At 40.5% G+C, this 17,628-nt stretch overlaps 2 protein-coding genes across 8 annotated transcripts in view; both read left to right on the top strand.

The window, feature by feature from the left end:
- Positions 1-893: 893 nt before the first annotated feature.
- LOC311274001 (putative N-acetyltransferase camello) lies at positions 894-2,928 on the top strand. The gene is made up of 2 exons (XM_084381386.1): positions 894-1,017; positions 1,841-2,928. The coding sequence occupies exon 2, from the start codon at positions 1,850-1,852 to the stop codon at positions 2,522-2,524; it is 675 nt and encodes a 224-aa protein (XP_084237512.1). The 5' UTR covers positions 894-1,017; positions 1,841-1,849; the 3' UTR covers positions 2,525-2,928.
- A 6,124-nt stretch (positions 2,929-9,052) lies between these two features.
- Positions 9,053-17,628, top strand: part of dctn1b (dynactin 1b) — a 32,793-nt gene continuing 24,217 nt past the window's right edge. For all 7 annotated transcript variants that reach the window (XM_084381378.1, XM_084381379.1, XM_084381381.1 and 4 more), the window contains exons 1-3: positions 9,053-9,457; positions 13,131-13,382; positions 15,801-15,879. In XM_084381378.1, the coding sequence (XP_084237504.1) occupies positions 9,425-9,457; positions 13,131-13,382; positions 15,801-15,879 (364 nt within the window). In that variant the 5' untranslated portion in view covers positions 9,053-9,424. The remainder of the gene's footprint in view (positions 9,458-13,130; positions 13,383-15,800; positions 15,880-17,628) is intronic.

Genomic DNA, 17,628 nt, shown 5'->3' on the forward strand with positions numbered 1-17,628 from the left:
TTTTACTTTGATTGTACCTCACTGATGCTGTAGTGTAAACTAACGTACGCTGTGTTGTTGTGACAACACTTATGGCGGCGGTTTGACCTCAGGGTTTTGTGACCTCTGTGACCTTCACTGGTGCTTTTGTGAGTTTTCCTTTTTTCCCCCTAATATATGTATGTTGCTCGCGTAAGGCAAAGTATAACAAAAATCATCACCACGAACTTCAAATGACACAACGCTTCATCAGAGCTGACCATATGTCCATTATTTCATGCATTGTTCAGGTTTTTTCCCCTCAGGGTTTTGACAGATTCTGTCAGTGGCTGTATGATTAATACATTAACCAACATGGTGTGCCACAAAAAACTGTGCATTCTTCCGGTAATATACCTGAACGTTTGACCTTGGTTTCTCTTTATATGCAAACCAAGTTGGTTTATTGGTTTATTTTGCGAATCCTTAACAAAAACAGATGGTAATGCTGTTCTTAATATATTCTGTTGATATAATATACCCCCCCCCCAAAAAAAAATACACACACACACACACACACACACACACACACACACACACACACAGGTGAAGTTGCACCAGACAGTGGGGATGTTTTGTTTTATATAAACAAATTACGTAGACAATCGCCAGCAAGTGGCAACCAATCCGCGTTAAACAGGAAGTGGTACAGGTTGCGTTCAACTACGTGGCACGGCTCGTAATTACCTACATCCATGGTAAAATGCTGTAAAATAAACGCTTCACATCAGCAGCCTGATCGACATTCCGCGTTGAATATATCGCAGATGTTTGACAGAAGTTTCAACAATCCCACGAGAGAATAGGTGGAGTTTAATCTGACGGAAATCCCATATCGGAAGGACGTGACCTTTAATTTTCCCACTCTGTCGACATTCAGTGAACGCAACATACTGGAAGTGGGGAATTGGACATTGAAATTAGACGATTTGGACTTCTGGCGAACTTTTCTGCGCTCAGTACATTCACACCCTGCTGCCGAGCTTCACAACAAGACACGTAAGTTATGTTTATTCGTGCAGAGAGTCTCAGAGCAAATGAAATCAAAGAAAAGCAATCACATCCTTGGCAGCTTTGTGAGGCTAGCACTGGTGCTAGCTGCTATTAGCTAATCAGACGAATTAACAGTTAGCTAACGTCTTGTCTTTGGACATTTTCTGAAAGCACATATGTAGTTAAAGCTCTGAATATTCATTTTGTTTTATGTTGTATGGTTGTGTGTTTAAATCTGTCAGTGGCTAGCAGAGCTAGCATTGCTAACGTACCCTGGCTTTTTGTTTAAATTCGTTAAACAGTGGTTGACCCTCATGTGACGTTTGAGGGTCACAGAAACTGCCTTGTTTTCTTCAAACTTGAGCCTGCAGCAATAATTACTCATGGTGTGTTTGTTGTTTATACTGCTTGTGCAAGACAGGGCTGTTTGTAATGATGACACTTAGTTTTGGTTTACTAGGCAATAATTACCACATATATCGATTAAAAGTAAAGGCCCTACATTCATTAACTTGTAAACAGAATGAATATACAAAAAAAACATTTATGGACAGTTTCACTGTTAAAGTAAAAGGTCTTATTCTGAAAATAAATCCCTCTCAGACTCTGTCTGTTACAATGTCAGTACTATCTTATCTATAATTTTGGTGCACTTTGGGGTACTTTAAATTAAAAATCAGACTGAAACTGGATTTTTAAGTCTGAACGAATATGGATATTGAGTTATAATATCCAATAGAGCTGGGCAATATCTATGATATATATTGTCATCTTAAGATGAGGCTATACACTGTCTCACATCTTCATTTCCTGTCATTTTAAAACCCAGGGCTGAGCCATGGCCAGCATTCAGATCCGGAAGTATCGGGATGACGATGCTGAGGCAGTGAAGGACATGTTCACCTTGGGGATGAGTGAGCACGTCCCTTCGTCCTTCATGCACCTCCTGAAACAGCCACTGACCCAAATGGTGCTCATGTGTTTGTTCTGCGCTCTCATGACCAGCTCCAAGTCCTTCCTGCTGCCCATCCTGGCCATCACCCTCTTCTTGGCCGGGGCCCGGCAGTTAGTTGTCTACATGTTCAAGAGATACATCGATCGCTCCCTCAGTGAGGACCTCAACAACATCAGTGCGACCTACCTGGAGCAGAAGAACTCGTGTTTTTGGGTGGCTGAAAGTGACGGTCGGGTGGTTGGCTCAGTGGCTTGTCTGCCTGCTAAGCAAGTAGCTGGGTGCTTGGAGCTGAAGCGCATGTCAGTACTGCGCAGTCACCGCGGGATGGGCATCGCTAAGGCTCTGTGTCGGACAGTGGCTGATTTTACTCGAGAAAGGGGATTTCCGGCAGTCGTCCTGTACACCTCTGTGGTGCAGACGGACGCTCAGAAGCTGTATGAGCACATGGGCTACGAGAAGATAAGAGAGTTTGTCATTCCTGAGCTCGTTGCCAAAATCACAAACTTTACACTGTTTGAGTACAGACTGGATTTACAGAAAGATGGGAAAAAGGACTGAGTGTTCCTAAACTAAAACACAAGGCTGTGTTGCATATCAGGGCGACAGCACCGTCCATTCTCCCAGTTTCTATGCTTATGTCTACCCAGCATGCATTGCAGTTAAGGCAACTAAACACTCAGGACAGGTCAGATTACATGAGGAACTGTTTATTCAACACACTCGAGGTAAAAGGTCAGGCATGTTTTCCTCTTCTTCCAGACACACACAGGACAGATTGACCAATTATAGTTGTGTTTTGCAGCAACACCTTTTTTTTTAAATAGTTGATAGAAATGTCTGCAATGTCCATGTTCATGCTGTTAAAGGTCTGTGTTGATGAGCTTCTTGAAAGTTATTTGATTATTTAATTTTGTAAATGGTTTCATTTTTACATGATACTAAGAATAAATTGATAGATCTGACCATGCTCCTACAATTTCTTCTTTTTACCCCTGAGACTCAAAGTCACAACATAAAAGCGAAAACTAATGATGATTTCATTGTCAATTCATCTGTCGATTACTTTCTTGATTAATCTATCAGTTGTTTGGTCTATAAAATGTCAGAAAATGGTGAAAAAAAGCCCAAGATGACTTCCTCAAATGTCTTGTTTTGTCCACAACTGAAAAATATTCAGTTTTCTGTCAAAGAGGAGGAAAGAAAACAAAATATTCACATTTAAGAAGCTGAAATCAGTGATGTGTCTGTCTCTGTAGTAATCTGGATAACCTATTGTCTTATTTGTTCATACCAGGACCAGGTATCTAATCTATTTTCCAGTCTCTCTTCACTAAGAATGATTTGTATGTACAGTATTCTGAAACTGAACCCTACAGCTTCGCAATTTCCTCTCTTTCTTAACCAAAATTGTGCAGCCTGAGGCATCAAAGACAGTCCGGCAACTGTTCAGTCAATCGCGAAGAACAAGTCTCTTTTTTTATTAGAGTAAGAGCAAGAGAAAGGTTGTGGCCACAGGGCGAGGATCCTGCCGAGAACTGAATCAGATAATAATGGGTCAGGGGAATACTGAGGTTCTGCTCTGGGGTTTGTTTTGCCCACAGGATGCATAACTATTACCGTTGTTGTTCCTGACTGATACTCACAAGCTTTGAGGATGTCAGGTTGTCGTTTTTTCATTACAGATCTTATGAATATCTCTGTTTCATATAAAACTGGTGATTTAAATTGGGAAGGTACATCAAGTTTCAGCTGTGGATATTCAACTTTAATGTCATTGTCCATGTGAAGGATAAGTTTGTCTTTCTGCCAGATGATAAACTGAAACACAGAACACACTCGTATAATAATAAATATGCAAAACAACTGCTGAAACCTGACGCAAACTCACATAAAACAAATGTGGACACGTGCGTACATTCAAATTCAAAAACTTTATTGTCCATTAATGCAGGCAATAAAGAACATTTTTGTCTTTGCTGCTGAATTGCTCATATAGAAATACAATAAAGTACTGTAAGAACATCAAATGCACACAAAAATACAAAAATACTGTTTTATTTTTCCTTTTGTTGTCTTTTTTTGGTGAATATTTGGTGAATCTTGGTGATTTTCCCCTGCTGCCCACCTCAGTTTTGTGTTTTCTTACCCCTTAACTTTTTATTATTTTTATATAATAAATAAAAATGTATTTACACACACTAGTGCTTGATGTAGTAAAAGTTAATGAGGCCAATCAGGAGAAAAATACATGACATTTATCAGAGGACTTGCCCTAAATGTACTAAATTCTCACATAAAAAATTAATTATTAACACAACCGTGTCTGTAAGCTGTCATAAACTTACCAGGGAATGCAGTAATATATTTACCATCTTTATATCGTGATACAGTGTTTAGAAAATCACCGGGCTCCTCTGTGTCTGTGAGGCGGGCCGGGTCAGGCAGCAGCTCGGACACCTCACACGGATGTGTCCGGTCAGACTTCCATGGATGGATGTAGCCTGTCAGGGACGAAGCTGAGCGGCTAGCCGGATTTTAGGACACAAACAGGTAAGATTCAGCACATATATGTCATCTGAACGGTGTGAGAAACAATTGAAATACATAAGCACACATGTATAGCAACATATATGTGTGTTTTTTGATAAAATTAAAGCGTAATGAGGTTTTTTTATGAGAAAGACAACCGAGGCTAACAGCTATCTTTGCTAGCAGCCAGTCAGGGAGTGTCCCACTGACAGCTGACAGCACCAAACATCAGCGTTAAATTTCACGATTTTAATGTGAGTCACAGCTGTTTAAAATGAAACCTTTGCACATAAAAACGACTAATTATGGAGTCGAGACCTTTACAGATATTTAATTAGCATTGGCTGGTGATTATGGACGCCTTTTGGATCCAGATATCCAGCCCTAATGGGATCAAAGGGCTCTCTTCTGGTTTAAATTAATTAATCCCAAATCCAGATTGATTTCCTTAATTTTCTCATCCAATTTGGTTTATCTAACGGGGGACACTGTCATGTCAGCCTGCAGCCACACCCATGCTGTGATTTATCATGACTCCCACCAGAGATAACAGGCAAAATATTGGTATTATTTAGCTTTTTTTTTTAATAATAAATGCTCATTATGTTAAATAAATAACATTATTCAGGTCAATAAGGCAGTAGGATGTCTTTGGAGCTGAGGTCTCTGGGCTTTAAACTCACTAGATGGCACCAAATGACAGATTTAAGCCTTACATGCTCTCTCTTCTTATTATAGAGGATTTATTTATATTTTGCAGGGATTATTTTTATTGACCAGGCAGTTTAATTGGGCACTTTCAGGCTAATTTGATACACATTGGAGTGAAGTACTGGAATGAACTGGCTCTGCCCCTGTTTTCCATGGATGACCTATTTTTTCCTGTGTGCATACTGTAGCATTGAGACCACGCTGAATATCATTAGCATGCATGTAGTGAAGAGGAAGCCAAACATATAATTAGCTAATGTGTTATCCACTATTGTTAGCAATGAATCTACTGATTACTGTTGCAATTGATTATTCGTAGTCACAAAGTAAATGTTAAAACATTGCGAAAACAAAATGTCTATTAAAGTTTCCCAAAGCTTCAAGTACTATCCTCAAATTCTGATGTAAAATAATGTAAAACAAAATCTTCTAAATTATTTTCAGTTGATTTACAACCCAGTTTATTGATGAATCACTACATGTAAGGCTTACAATTAAATATCTATAATTGCAATTAGTCAACAGAAAATAAATCAGTGACATTTTAGGTAATTGGTAACAGTTTAAAACATTTTTTGAAGCAAAGATACTATAAATTCTCTGAATCCAGACATTAAATGTCATATTTGTGTCATCAACTAATCCTTTTATCATTATCATCACATTATCTTTGGATATTGGACTGTTGGAGCTTTTTGGGGCTGATAACAATATAAGTAAGTAAATCATATCAAACATATCAGATATCGTGTATGTCCATGCCGATATATCTGTGAGAGTTCAATATCGGCCGATAATATCTGTCGGGCTCAAATTTGAATGTTCAAACAGTTCATCAGTTAATCGAGAAAATAATAAGAATAATTGACAGCTGCAGGCCTATGGCTAAAATTACAGGTACAGTAAACAAGCTATAATTTAGAGAAAAAAGTTAATTAAATCTGATGATCGCAGACTAGTTATATTTGCACTTTTATGAAACGTAATCACTACATTACAATCATGAAGCCAACACCACATTTTCAGTAAAACACATTTTAAAGTCGCATTGATTAAAAAAGGCTTAAATGATCAGTTCTGGTGTTTAAATATGGATTAAAGGAAGTTTAGTCACACTGGCCTCATTACCTTTTATGATGAATGACACCACTGATGCTGAATTCAACTTAAAATGAATTGATTCCAATTTTAATCAATAGTTTAAACCATTTATCTGGTAAAATAACAAATATCTGCCGGAGAACGGTTGCTCAATCAGTTTCTGACTCATCTTTCTACACTGAATCATTTGATTTTCTGACAGCAAGTCGTATTAAGTCACCAATCTGAAGACAATCTGAAAGCTTTCATCAAGCATGTATCATTATTTTTAACGTAAAATGAACAAATTACCAACCTTTGATTGAATTAAACAGAATCGTTTGTGACGTACCTAAGAATTCTTTACCTTGGTGACATAATGATGACACCTTGATGCGCCCTGACGCAGCAGTTTGCATTTTTTTAGCCCATTATTCAACTTCTCTATGAAGACGCAATCTCTTTTACACATGACGAACTTAAATCATATTTCTCCTCCTCATTTCAATCAGCGGCAGCTTCAAGGACATAGACATGCTCATCCTTACCTTGTATAATGACGTCGATTTGTCCCTCCTGGACCTGCAGACCGGCTGAGGTGCACCGTGATCGTAATGTTCCTCCTAAAATCCTTGTGTGTCACCTCTGTTCCTGCAACCTTCCTGTGTGCACCAGTCTAAAGAGGCTCGCAGCGGCGCTTGGCTGAACTGGTGACGCCTCTTTCTGTCCTATTGTCCTCATTTTCTGTAAGGAGGCAGCAGTTCTTTGATTTTGGCCGTCTGCTGGTTCTCTCGTTATTTTTTCTTTGGTGGGAGATAAGGGCTCCCCCTCCTCTCCCACACCCTCCCCACACTTTTGGTTCTGCCTTTGTCATTTGCATAAAAGGGTGCAAAGAGACTGCAGAGGTTGATTTTGTCCCTAAACACCCTTAACTGTGAACAACTCTCCCATGTCTGAAATCCGAGTCTGTTTTTTCGGACTTTGAATGCAATTTTCTGAGTTTTATCAAGGCTCTATAGCCAAAAACACATATTCTACCTTAATCTGTAGTCCCTGCTGTATATGTAGAGATATTTCAGAGCCTCCAGACAGTACATGTTGTTGTCCTGGTCCACTCTTGGTTGATGAAGCATTATGAGAAATGCATTTATTCGACAGAAAGAGAAATATCTCCCTGGTCCTGAATGGTCTGTTTCTTTTGTTCTGATCCTTAAATGCATACTCTTACCACATCTCTCATCAGCCTCTAAGCTGAAAGCTTTCACGCAGAAACCCTGCAGCGTTTGCTTCCATTGCAAAAAGATGACAACACAGAAATAGAGAGAGTTTAAAAAAAAGGCCCAGCCACGCAGTTAGCTGATAAAAGCTGATAAAGGAGAGCTAATCCTCGCTCTGTGATGGGCCACAGCATCAGGCGGGGCCCTAATGCAACCTACTGGCTTTTGCTTACAGTGTGCTGCATTATTACAGAGCATCACCTGGGCCTTTTGTGTTCAACCACAATGAAACGGCTTCAGATTGAGTTGGACTGGTTTTCAAAATGCTTACCGCCTGCATTTCCGTCCTGCCAGTTGTCCTGATTTTACCGTGGCTTAAGAAAGAAACTGAACTCGACTGCAGTGCCTCTAAAACACTTCCAAACTAGGGATTGACTGATATGTTTTATTCAGGATCTGTAACGTAAAAGTAAAAATAAAAATAAAAATGTCAAAATGTAATATAACCAGTGATTTTAACTAACAAGAATTTGCTTAAGTAGTGTACTTAGGTACAATTTTGAGGTACTTTACATTTTCTGCTACTTTATACTTCCACTGCATCACATTAATTTAACAACTTTAGTTACAAGTGACTTTACAGATTCACATTATTCAGTGTTGATAGGCTATAGAGAGGCAAATCCCGCCTTTTCCAGTGCGTCCCATGAGACCTTGTTTTGGAGAAAACATTGTTTAGTAGTCAACAGGGAGAGACAAATACATTTTTGATCCCATTTGAACTGTGCCATGAATCACACAAATTATTTATGTCGGTATAAAAGATCATATTGCAAGTCAAGAAAGTCACAGTTTGTCATAAAGATACCATTGAGATACCATTACCATAAAATAAGGTCCCATGGTGGCCCACTGAAAGGGGCGTGACTCAGCCTCTCTGTTTAGGCTATTACTTGTGACGTGCAACCAATCGGATAGTGTTGTGGGTGGGTCAATGACTGAGACTGGGGGCCAATGTTTATATAAAGGAGCAAAAAATTGCCAATATCAATCTATCAGCCGATTATGCTTCATACACAGAATGTATGCATAAACAATGATCCTTCAAACGTGGTTCATCAAACACTTTGACAGACACATACTGTATATAACGGAGGCAGGATATTCAACAGTCAATACAATAAACAACAACAATAAACTTCACTGGGAGTTTATTATCATAAATTACAACCCTGCATCTTTTGCATGATGTCCTGTTAAAAAATAAGTTTCCATATTGGCCCATATCAGACACCAGACATGCTCATACCAATATATCTGTGATGGGCTAATATTGGCCAACCGTTATGTTTGTCTACTCCAAACCTCTGCATCATGCCTAATTAGGAGGACTTGCATGGGAATAATGACTGTCAAGTTTATTCTGAGAAGCTTTTGAGTAGCATTTTTGCAGGCTTTAGGACCCAGCACCTCAGTCTGGGCCTAAACCTCCCTCCCTCCTGCAGAAGCCAGCACAGACACTAGCGCAGCGCAGTGCTGCCGCTCAGCTGATGCACTCACAGCAGACTGAGCCTGGCCGTTTTTTCCTCCTGTCCTCGCTCTGCTGTTTTCCTCCGGTCCATTCATCGGAGGGGTGGATCGGCAGCGTCTGCCCCTCTGAAACTTTCTGACAGAGGCCAAAAGCTCCTGCAGCTTTCCTCTGGCAGCAGCAGAGAGGAGGAGACGAGGAGTTTTGGGAGCCCAGGCTGTGCTGAGGATCAGGAGAGGGATGGTGTGATCCTGTAAAGAGACAGAGAGAGAGGAAGAGGGAGACGCTCCAGCAGCATCACCGAACCCCCCCACCCCTCTCCCAGACCCCCTTCTGTCTGGCTGACGCTCACCCCAGTAACACGCTCCTTCAGACGAGACAATTTGGGGAAACATGTCACAGACTAGGAGGAACACGTACACCCGGGTGAGTGTGTACGAGGTGTTGTGAGGTGAATGAATGGGCCAGACTGTGGTGTTTAACTTAGTCCTGATCGGTGCGCCATTGTTCCTGTTACGTCTGTTCAATTTGTTTCACTCTGTCATCTGCTTCATGTCGATTTCTACTTTGAATAGAGGGGTTTCTAATCCATTTCAGCGCTGCATTCCTCTGTCTGAATTGTCGCCTCTTTGTTCGGCTCTCGGATGCCCCTCCGGGTTCAACGTTGCTGGTCTGATGTTGAGGTTCAGACCTCTGTTATGACTATTACATGAGACATGACAGGCAGGTAATGGCTTCACAAGGGGTTTTTGTTATCAGCAGGCTGCTGGACACACAATCCATGAGCCCCAGAAGACTTCCTGTTTGTCATCCGTCTCTGAGTCAAGCAGCTTCCCTGTCACCGGGAGGGATGACATCAGTGCTCGCTCACACAGTACCTTTCAGCTACTCTTACCTCTTTCTTCAGATCATAAAACCCTTTATAGATCAAGAGTAGTCTTTATATTGTGTACTAGCCTGTGTAACATGGTGTTTATCTGTTAAAACCATGTGTATGATGCTTATTTTGTTGAGAAAACAAAGCAGTACCATCTTCAGTTTCATCAGTGCCTTCGTCAGAGCACTGTAAGTGTTACAGTGCAGAAAAAGAGGCTGTATCACTGTTTTTATCCTATTTTTATTTTGCATCATAGTCAGTGTGAGCTCGCGTGTGTTTTAAGAGTAGAGTGGCACTAAATAATTCAGGACGTCCTCCTCGGTCCTCTGCTTCCAGCACATGACGAACAGGTCGGAGCAATGACTGAACTACGCTGAGTGCTTCATTACAGACTGGCAGACAAAACTCTTTTGTTTACATCATTTAATGACTATAAAGGTGGCAGGAATTATAACCCCCAATGGATGACTGATTGCAGATTGTTGACAGGTGCATTTGTGCTATGAAGCGCTGTAAACGAATGATTCCTGCTTCTTTTATGTCTTTAAATAGAAGTTGAAGCTTGAATAAAAGATCTGAGGAGCTGGTGTGATGTGGAAACTGCTCAACAAAGACTCAAGGATGCATTTACTCCACACGACCAGTTAAAATGTCTCCTTCCTTGTTGGTCATGAATTATAAGATAGGTTAATTAGACTTTAAGCAATCATGGGAATTCAGGGTTGGCATCGCTGCTGCTACACAGCTGAATATCTCAACAGTGATGTACATAAAAGATCATCATCTGCAGCTGTTCAATGATGTCTGGAAGCACTAAGAGAGTGAAGATGAAGGTCTACGTGAAGAGGAGATGATAATATTCCATGTTTTTGCCAACAAAATGTTTGGATATATTGATATTTTATGAGAGAAAGAAACTGATTGTAGCTCTGAGTTATGCCTCAGCAGCGAACCAATTAGTTTCCATAAATACTAAGCTGAGAATAGACCTACACCTCCCTCCATTGTGACTGAGACCATTTTTCTTCATATACAGTCTGGATTGTGAGCAGTAAATCCATTGTTCAATGGTTGAGAAATGTAAACCATTCAAAAATGACTGTTAAGAAGTGAAAGCAGCTTTCAGCTTATGTTTAACAAAAGATTTGTTATATTACCACATTCCAACCTATACTTTACTCTTTAGCTTAGATTTAATGTCCCCAACTTGTGCAATATCAATAGCTGACTGTTAAGGCCTGTAGATTTAACCAGATATAACTGCTTATGATTTGTTTTTTACTTCCTCTTATTTCCAATTTAGAGTGGCCAATCACCTCTTAGGGCTGTGTGAAACCATAAAACTACTTGGATAAAAATATATACAGAAGATTTACAATGTACAGTGTCAGTACAGACATACAGAATAAAGTATAAAGTATAAATACAGATATACAGTTTGTGCTAGCTTCCTGAAAATGTCTTGTCTTTGCAGAAGACTCAAAGCGTTGTCCAAATGACGAACAAATATCGCTGTAAACAGTGTAATACGATCACGATACGATACGATACGATGCAACTTTATTGTCCATTTACACTGAAACATTGAGCCATAACATAGTTTGTTCACCAGAGAGCACTGACAAGTACATTTTTCAGCTGTAATATGCTAGTTAAAACTTTTTAGGGTTGCTTAAAAAAAGTGTTTGTTTTTTATTTTGTGTTTGTTAAAAAACTGATGTGTGTGTCCGATTTTAAAAACACTCAGCTATCAATATCGGTACATCAAAATCATAGTAACTTGTTATCAAAAGCACAGTATCTAAACTCTGCTGTGAGGGATCTCTCAACCAAAACAATAACAAAAGTCGAAGTTTGGTGATGTCATATAGTAGCGTGGCATCATGGGAGATGTTGTCTTCATTCTCAAACATAGCACGCAGCAAACGGCAATGAAAAATCATAAAAATTCATTCTCCGTCATGAGCTGATGGAAACGAGTACACAACTCAACAAAATTGATTTCTGTAAAAGTAGATTTTAATGCGGGAATGTTACATATTATCCCTTTTATACAAACAAAATTAGATACTGAAGTTTTTGTTTGATATTTCCACAGAAATGTGTTAAAAATAGTGTCAGAAATAAAATAGCTTGGATCAAAGAACGAGAACTGTCTAATGACTGCAGAAACCTGCAGTGGATGAGACAGACCCGGATTTAAAAATGCCATTACGTTGCTGCTGTTTGTCTGTGTTTGGCTCACTGTCCTGCGGAGGTTTCTGTGTTTAGTTAAACAGCAGCATATAGACGGTGTATGTTTACAGTAAGCTGAAGGAGAGTCAGACTATGTTCTCTCAGTGTAATAATATCTGCTGCTCCTCTTTGAGCTGTTCTGCTGAGTCACCATCAGTTCTAGGACATCACACTGAAAATTGGGTTATGCGGGATTATTTGATTACAAAATATTGCAGCACGAGTAAGCGTGCCCTGTTGAAACATTTTACCGTGTGATTGTTTCCATGGATTTATCACAGAAATTTGGCTCTTCGGCTAGAAAGAGAAAGAAGCTTATATTGACATTTAGAGAGTGGAGGTCAGGACAATTCCTGCTTTTACTTTCTGTGTGGTCCTGAACAGCCGAGTGGTTCAGAATGACACTTAAACTACTGTTTTGCAGTCTTTTCCTCACTGCAGTATGCCTCTGTGTGCAGACACGATCCTGCTAATGGTTCCTTTTTAGACGATATCCACTGAACAGCTTTAGTTTGCACTTGTGAAGCCACCTTAAGTCCTATTTTTTTAATGTTCAGGGTCAAAGAGACCCCCCTGAATAGTTGCAACAACCATTCAGTATTCAGGAGAACTTGTGGCATGCAGATTTTAAAAAACAAATGGTGATACAGTATTTGGTGCTGGTCTATATCAAGCATCGAAACACTTCCTTGTCTGGTAAACACCCACGCCTTTCAAACTCAACTCCTCCAGTTTGTAACTCAGGCTTTCTTTAAAGTCACCAAGCCCAAGGTGAGACTTCCCTGATGACATCATCATCAGACTTTCAGACAGGACTCCTCCAGAGCCACAGAAGACATTATACAACAGGCTGAGAAGTACTCCTACATTGACACCTACACTGATATGTATATTTAGTGGAGTGCCCCTTTAAATGTTTTGATATGAATATGAGTTCCTATTTTAAAAGTCCAACTCTCTCTCTGTGTTTTCCTTTGTCCCACTCAGACCACCAGCAGCGGCAGCAGCAGGATGAGCTCGGACGGGGGCGGGCGGCCCGTCAAAGTGGGCTCCCTGGTGGAGGTGATCGGGAAGGGGCAGCGCGGCACGGTTGCTTACATTGGCAACACGCTCTTCGCCTCAGGAAAGTGGGTGGGAGTCATCCTGGACGAGGCCAAAGGCAAGAACGACGGCACCGTGCAGGGCAAACGTTACTTTACCTGCGAGGAGAATCGTGGGATATTTGTGAGACAATCACAGGTAACTACAGTTACAACTTGTCCAGTGCTAGAAACTTAAAGCGGATAATGATACCGTTTTTCCCACCATTTATCTATTGTTTCTTATTTTGTAAGATGTTTGACATTTTGTTTTTCTTGTTATGTGATGCATGTGTCTGTGTGGGCGTTGATGTTTTCCTCTGCTGTCTCAATGGTGCCAGCATTTTTCTTCTGCTTCAGGCTGCATGCTCGGTTGTTTTGGATCAAAACAACTTTATTATTTTCTCCCAGAAAATACCGCATAGCATCCCTCTGTGATACAGTGGCCACTGATTACATGTGGCAGCCTGGAGGGGAAAGTCGAATATATCCCAGAGGAAGGAAAGCAAAATAATCTTATTTTGGGGGGACCTGGGTTAAATTTCATAGCATTTATTGAACATCATTGGTGGGCTTTAATTGTTTGAAATGGCAGATTTCTCACTTTGGAGTGAGAGTTCAAGGTTTCTTGTGGAGTTTTCTTTTACAGCAAACAAACAAAAGTTATGTTTAAATTCACTGTTACACAATGCATTTTGTGTAGCCGACATGTCAAAGTATATAAAATCTTGCATTGTTTACATCTGTGTTTATGGTTATGGGAGAAGTTTGCCTTTGAGACTTTTTGCCCGAAATCCTTTCTGCCAAAACTTTGAAAGTCATGCAGGAGGCTAGGGTCGTATTAGCTATGTGTTAGGTTCCGGCAACAAACTATACTTGGTTAGGTTTTGGAGAAGAACAGTAAACAGTGACTTCAGGTTTCACATGGGGCAACAACAGCTTGATGAAAGTTGCCCCTGAAGGCAATCGTCTCCCACTTGTCATGTTAACTAGCTAGCAGTTTTCTTCTTCCTTGTCGTTCTTGGCACATTGCAGCTTTTCTTGTCACATTATCGCCACCTTTCCATCAGTGGAATAGTGTGAAAACCATTGGCAGCAATGTGTGTCACATCACCAGTGTGCATGTGTGTTCGGGACCAAAAAATCTCCACAGTGCACCATTTAAACCTGTTTGGACCTCCTGCAAGAATATTTCTTATCCTAAGACTGACTTACCTACTGTACCGTAACTGAAACCTTGTACATCTGGTCCCGTAAATTAGCTAGCTCACAGAACTGACTAACTTTCACATAACTGCAGCTGTCAATGTGACCAGACTTGTTGTGACTTTAACTTTTTTTCAAATGTTTTTTCATGCAGAGGTGATGCATAATGTGAGAAAAGATGGAGTTCACTGATTATCTTATTATCTTTATGACACACTGCGACATTCTTGACCTTCAAAGTCATCTTTTCATCTGACAAACACGGTTCAAACAAGATCCAAACCCTTCTGAAATGGGGTCCTTAGGAAAGAGATCACAGTCCCATGAAGGGAACCGGAAGGGGCTCAGTGGACACCCCCAAATCGCTGTATGACTACATGCAAGTGCAAGTGTCATGCACAAAAATGTCAAAGTAAAAGCAAAGGAAATCAGCAGACAAAAACAGAGCAAGTGTAGCCAGTGTAATTAGTGATATAGGGGGACCAGAAACAATGTAAAAATATCACTAGTACTGTAAATGCTGTGTCATTATAGTACTGTGACAACAACAAAGTAAGAATACTCTTAAGTTCGATACAAAAACATCCTCCTAAAGAAAAGCAGTTCATGACAAAAATGAGAGCAAAATATGACACTCATAAGAAGGACAAGAGGATATATTTTATTACAGGCAGCAGAGGATGTTACCCTGTGCAGGGACCTGCTGATATACGCAGAACAAAATATGTATTACATTCCACTTTGTATTATTTTTATCATATAAACTCCTACACGGGTTTAACGCTATGAGGAATGGTATCAGTTAATGGCTTGTGCAACAGGCCTGGACCACTCTTGAATTTTAAGTACCAAAGAGAAAATTCTTATTGTGGTGGAGGTGACATCTTAAATCACTTGCACTTGACACCTAATACTGAATCTTATTTGTGGTTTTGACCTGTAAGATGCCAGGTTCAAGCCCTTAGAGTGACTTCCTCATGGTGTCAATGCTACCTGTGACCCAGCTGTGCATGTACAGACAGATACAGGTCAGCTTCAGTATCGATTAGGCGTCGTATTTCTAATCCTCCTCATTATGTCCCCCCGCTTGGCCTAAAAGACTGTCTGATGCTGACTAAGCCTGCACTCCACTTGTAAAGGTTGTTATGGTGATGGAAAGTGCACGGCTCATTTGGAGGGTGCTACATTTGAATGAACATCAGTAAACAAGTCAATTTAATTTTTTTGTGGCTGCCCTTTAACATCTGTCGCCTGCTCCCTGCCAGCTCTGCTGATGAATAAGATAGTTGGCAGTCAGATCCTGTGATGTTTTGGAAGAAATGACTAAATGTCTCTGGCTGTCTTTCTTCCTATTTCCGTGTCTCTGTCTCAGATCCAGCTGGTTGATGATGGGGCCGACACGACGTCTCCGGAGACACCTGAGCCCGGCACTGGCAGGGTTCCCAAACGAGGCAAGAACACACACATTCAGTTTTTTAGTATTCTGGAGGTGCTTGACCAGCAAAATAAAAGGGAAATTTGCTCAGACAAAGTGCAGTCATGTCGATTTTGACCTTCTTGAAATGGAAGTTGTCTAGGGGACATGCATGCTCAGAGTGCTAAACATGCAGCGGTATTTGAAAGCAATCGGTATCGCATGGACCTCGAACTGTTTGTCTCTGTGCCAAGGCGAGGTGACATCATACGGATGTTAAACTCCTCTAACCTTTCCTCAAAAAGTTCTGCCATTTTTAAAACTTCTTCTCTTGTCCTGTGGTCCTGTCTCGCTTGAACTATTCCCTACACAGCTGCACTGCCCCCCATGACTAGCGGAGGTACTGCTCTGTTGGTCCCTATCCGTAAGCTTTCACAAAACCTGCAGAAATACAGACTAAATGAGTGTAGAGTGCCGACAGTATGGATGTTGAGCATAAATGACACTTACTAACCACATCCGCTGTGTCTGCATCTGTGTGTGTGTATAAGTGCATAAGCAAGGCAGTGTGACTCTGCCTGCTCACCCACTGTTAATCACTGTGGTTTCGAGTTTCTGCTCAAGTTTCAGTAAATATCTCATTACAAGGACATCCTGTGGTTTTATTTTGGTCATGATGAGTCACTGATCAAGCAGAGTGTGGCACCATCACTGCCAAAGTTGTGGGTTTGAATCCCTCTGTTGCTCCAGTAAAGCTCTCGGGGCAGAAGTGTCTACCAGCTCATGATCTGTAAATGTCAGACTTAACAGCAACACATCAAGTATTTAAGATGATTCGGGAAGAACTGCCAGCAACATCTTAATTCACTTTCAACACAGGGCTGCAGAACAAAGTCACAGTAATCATGAGAGATTCATTTGAGACCAGCTGACAAAACAGTCTCATTACGGGGGCCGTTAATAGCCGGAGCTTTTCATCATAACATCATCATCATCATCTCATCTGCTGAGGGAAGCTCCAGAAAAGCTTCTGACTTAATACTCAGTTTTTAAGAGACGTCCTCTCTCTACTTTCAACTAAAGAAAAGAAATTGCCTATTTTTTCCACATCTGGTCACTAATATGTTTTATCCTCTGGAGGATGGAGCTGCACTCTGTTTCCATGGTTACGCCTCACTTCTGCTACATCAAATAGGGGGGTGGCGGCGGCTGGTGCATCGTATTCGGTTTAGTATCGTCCACTTCCTGGTGCAGAATGTTAAAAAGTGCTTACACACTTAGCAGCTAATTGTGGTGTTGTTGATGTTTCAGTAGCAGGCAACAAAAATGAGACCGTAGATGAGAGCAGATGTTTTATTTGACATGGAGATGTTTCTCTCGTATTAAAGATTTAAAAGCCACAACACGGAGGAGGGTTCTCATGACGCAGGGGTTGCTGTAAATGCTGCCCTGCACCTAAATAAAGATAGAAAAATGATTGCAAAAATGTCTCAACGAGTATAATTGCCTACATTTCCAGTCAAAATATCAAATAAGACACAAACACTTAGAAAGTCATATTTTTGTGAGATATAGGGGCTTGTTTTTATACAATATTCACTTGTTTCATTGGCAGTTTTTTCTCCCTACTTCAAGCATGAAACACTTTCTATTCATTGTTTTTTTTAGTAATTACTGAAGTGGTATTTTTTCCAGTTGATGCTCGTCTCCAGAGGCACAATGAAGCCAATTTCAGACATGGAATATGTAACATTTCTTGCTTCATCTTCCAGTTAAAGTGATGCCT

The sequence above is a fragment of the Pagrus pagrus genome, assembly GCF_965226575.1.
Source record: "Pagrus pagrus genome assembly, chromosome: 18".
Classification (NCBI taxonomy): domain Eukaryota; kingdom Metazoa; phylum Chordata; class Actinopteri; order Spariformes; family Sparidae; genus Pagrus; species Pagrus pagrus.

Bases quoted from the DNA above. Each gene is read 5' to 3' on its own strand.
- LOC311274001 (XM_084381386.1), top strand. From the start codon at position 1,850: ATGGCCAGCATTCAGATCCGGAAGTATCGGGATGACGATGCTGAGGCA.